The sequence below is a fragment of the Magnolia sinica genome, chromosome 19 (assembly GCF_029962835.1).
Source record: "Magnolia sinica isolate HGM2019 chromosome 19, MsV1, whole genome shotgun sequence".
Lineage (NCBI taxonomy): Eukaryota > Viridiplantae > Streptophyta > Magnoliopsida > Magnoliales > Magnoliaceae > Magnolia > Magnolia sinica.
In genome coordinates, this window is record NC_080591.1 from 15,521,429 (window position 1) to 15,525,242 (window position 3,814).

Below are 3,814 nucleotides of genomic sequence, written 5' to 3' on the forward strand. Positions count from 1 at the left end.
GTTTACTGTGGTATGGTACACTTGAGATTTAGATATGTTTTAATTTTAGTCTCATCGAATAAAATGATCTGGAAAAACGAATGGACGGCGTGGATAAAACACATATATCACAGTGGGCCCCACGGAGTCCTGCCACCACGGAGGTCGGCGTTGGCAGGGTCAGCACACAATCCGCGTCTCCTTAATGAACGGCCGCCGTCTCTCCCCTCTCTCTCTTCTTTTCTTTTCTATATTTTTCTCAAAGAAGGAAAGAAAGGCAAATGCTCCTTTGTCTCTGTAAGTCTTCGTCTTCTCTTCTCTGCTTTTTGACATTTTGATGGTGAATGCTGGAGAAGGAAAATTTGTGAAGAGAACCTATGTCAGAAATGTGGTGATCTTTTTAGATTGCATTTGATCTTTTGGCTTTTGGGTATTGAGTTACTGAAGCTTTTGGGTTGTTTTTTTCCGTTAAAATTGGAATTTTGAATTGAAAGATTGGATCTTGAGGGTTATTTTAGACTGGGAGATGGTTTTTTTTTGGGGTGATTTTGGAGTGAAATTTCAGATTTGGGGGTTGTTTTTGGAGGGAAAGGTGGGACTTTAGGGGTGTTTTTGGAGTGAAAGGTGGGATTTTGGGGGTGATTCTTTTCAAATGAACGTAGGATGTCAGGGTGATTTTTTGGTGAAAAAAGAGGGTTTTAGGGAGATCTTAAAGTAGAAGATTAGAAAAAAAATTTGTTGAATTTTTTAACTTTGTGTGAGAAAGATTGCATCTTGGGGTGAAAGATTGCAACTTGGGGTGTTTGGAGTGAAAGATGGGATTTTGGGGTGATTTAGCATAGGAGAGGGTTTTGGGGATGATTTTTGAGTAAAAAGATTCTGGGATTTCATATATTTTTTTCTTTGCCTTCGATTAGCATTAGAAATGGATCTCAAACAGAAACAATCATCTGAAACTTCAAGAAAATCTTCTTCCACAAATGACCCGGTGAAAAATTTCATGACGGATCAACAGTTCACACATTTCGATCCACAGCAAAAATGGGACGCTTCCCTTGATGTAGGCTATGGTCAACCGTATAATGAATTCCACTCACCTTCGGAATCGCCACCCACTCGTTCGTATAATCCCAGCAGTGAGATCAAACAGTCAGAAGAGTTGGATCCGACAGATTGTCTACTTCACAATACCCTTAATGACTGGGACCTGCGGACCACCTTAAACAATCTTTCTTTCCTTGAACAAAAGATCCACCATCTAAAGGATACAGTCCATTCGTTCATCAGCCAAGATGGTAGGTTTTCAGGGCGATTGAATGAACAGGCGGCTCAGCAGCAGCTTCTGAATGCTGATATGACTTCTATCATAATTCAGCTGATCTCAACTGCTGGTACTCTTCTTCCGTCTTCAAAGAAGATGCCCTTAGCAATGAATCCTCCTGTTGGGCCATTTGGCAGTGTCTTTGAATCTCCCACTAGCTTAGGCGCAAATGTCAGTTTGCAACCAAATGAAAGTATGGCAATAGGAGGAAGCAGCGATTTGGGTTATGATGATCGGATCAAAGGGATGCACGGGAGCAGGCAGAATTATGTTGATCAATCTGAGCCGTCCATTTTCACAGTTGAAGGGTCTGAACATCTTGGTGTTGAAGAAAATGATACAAAGGACTATGAAGATGCTGCTGACGGGGAGAACCTCCCCCCAGGTTCATATGAAGTATTGCAGCTCGAAAAAGAGGAAATCCTAGCACCACATACCCACTTCTGTTCGATCTGTGGGAAGGGGTTTAAGCGGGATGCAAACCTACGGATGCACATGCGAGGTCATGGCGACGAGTACAAGACCCCAGCTGCCCTTGCAAAGCCTATGAAGGAATTGAATGCGGAGCCCACGCTTATAAAGCGGTACTCATGTCCCTACATGGGTTGCAAACGCAACAAGGAGCACAAGAAATTTCAGCCATTAAAGACGATCCTTTGCGTGAAAAATCATTACAAGAGGACCCATTGCGACAAGAGCTATACGTGTAGCAGATGCAACTGCAAGAAGTTCTCTGTTATCGCAGATTTGAAAACTCATGAGAAACACTGTGGGCGTGACAAATGGCTGTGTTCCTGTGGCACAACCTTCTCCAGAAAAGACAAGCTGTTCGGACATGTCGCGCTATTCCAAGGCCATACCCCGGTCCTTCCCATGGACGAAATCAAAGGGTCAGGAGCATCTGATCATGGGCAAAACGATGAAGCACCAGCTAGGATTGGAAGCAAGGGATTCAACTTCAGCTCGAGTAGTTCTGGCAGTATTCCTGCTCTAAACATAAAAATTGATGATGATCATGGTTACTTCTCGGCAATGAACTTTGAGGCGTGCAACTTTGGCGGAATCAATGACTTTACTCGAAGAGAATTCTAAGTTGGTGAGGGTTCTTCTCTTTCATCCCTCCTGTGTCCAGTAATTTCGTGCAGAAACATGGTAGGAATTCGAGCTCTGATGTGCTGTAATTTCTTATGTTGGTATCAATGGATCTTATTCGGTTAATGCTCTTGTTCAATGTGCTTGTGTGTTGTGGGCCAGTCTTTCTTATTCAATAATCATAAATCAATCTTATTTCAGTTCCTGATCTTGTTTGGCATGACATGGGTAATGTGTTGTAAGTTCACGACCCTACATGCTTGCATGTGTGTGATTTAGAGATTTCTTAGATGCATGCTTCAATAACACTACATCTGTATTCATTGCCTATTTGGGATCATAGGCAAACAGGCTACAAATGGTAAGTGGGAGATAATGCTGATCTATCAACATTTGGCTCTCAAAGTGAAAAGAAAACTCTTGAAGAAGGGTGTGTTTGGAAGCAATTTCAAATTGGATTACAGTTATCCTTGCTTTGATAAAGACTGAATTGCTGATGATGGAGAAGCCTGTGGAAGCTTTCATTCTAGGATGAAGCATGGAGGAATAGAATGCGAACGGGACTTGCAAGAATGCACTTGTGGTCCACAGTTCCAACAAGCGGCACACGTTTGAGATCCAAGCTGCTCGACCAGTGAGTTGTATTGTGTATAGATGCCCTGGCACAAAAATTACACTAGTACATTCTTCTGTCGGGCAACAGATGTACCTTGAGTTTAGGCTGTTGGTCGATCTTTTTTAGAATTTTTCATTTGTGAATTGCCCACCTGAGTAGTAAATCAACCATTTTTGTTTTAGGTCAGGTTGTCTCCGTGGCAGAGCCTGCCTAATTTGGAACCCTGGATCTTTCACATGCGTGCCTGTGTATATATGTGCGTCACTGTCAGGAGGGACTCATGTAGGAATGGTGAAATCAGAGATGCAGGAAACTTAAGCTAATTTCAGATCGATTGGCCTCTCTGGTGCCCGAAATGAGCCACTTCAAATAGGTTCATTGCCCTGGCCCAGAATATGATTAATCCAGCATGGGCTACATGAGCTCCTGGTAGTTTGCTGGACAAATTGATAAGTTGGGCATTCCCGGCCCATCAAGCGAAACCGGTGGTTTCGTGGTCATAATCAGCTAAAGAGAGAGCTACATTAAAGAGCTTTTATATGGGGTTGTTAATGAGGTTGATACCGAGCCACTATCCAAGCATGGATACCTTCATTTAAGAGAAGATTTTGGGTGTATAAAATCAAGTCTGAAATTCCCTTATTAACTAATGGATTTAAGATTCTGCAATCCCAAATCGATAATTATGAAGAAACAAAAGCATTTGATAGAGAGCACTTCCACAAATAACACAACATAAACACCCTAGGCGTTCCTATTGAAAAATTTCAATGCATCTGTAAGCTCTTACAAGTAAAGACCTGAGA

At 42.2% G+C, this 3,814-nt stretch overlaps 1 protein-coding gene across 1 annotated transcript; it reads left to right on the forward strand.

Moving 5' to 3' along the window:
• Positions 1–212: 212 nt before the first annotated feature.
• On the forward strand, positions 213–2,592 carry LOC131234727 (zinc finger protein STOP1 homolog). The gene has a single exon (XM_058231665.1). It carries the CDS (start codon positions 905–907, stop codon positions 2,390–2,392), a length of 1,488 nt encoding a protein of 495 aa, XP_058087648.1. The 5' UTR covers positions 213–904; the 3' UTR covers positions 2,393–2,592.
• The last annotated feature ends 1,222 nt before the right edge of the window (positions 2,593–3,814 follow it).

Excerpts from the sequence above, each read along its gene's own strand:
- LOC131234727 (XM_058231665.1), top strand. The coding sequence starts at position 905 with ATGGATCTCAAACAGAAACAATCATCTGAAACTTCAAGAAAATCTTCT.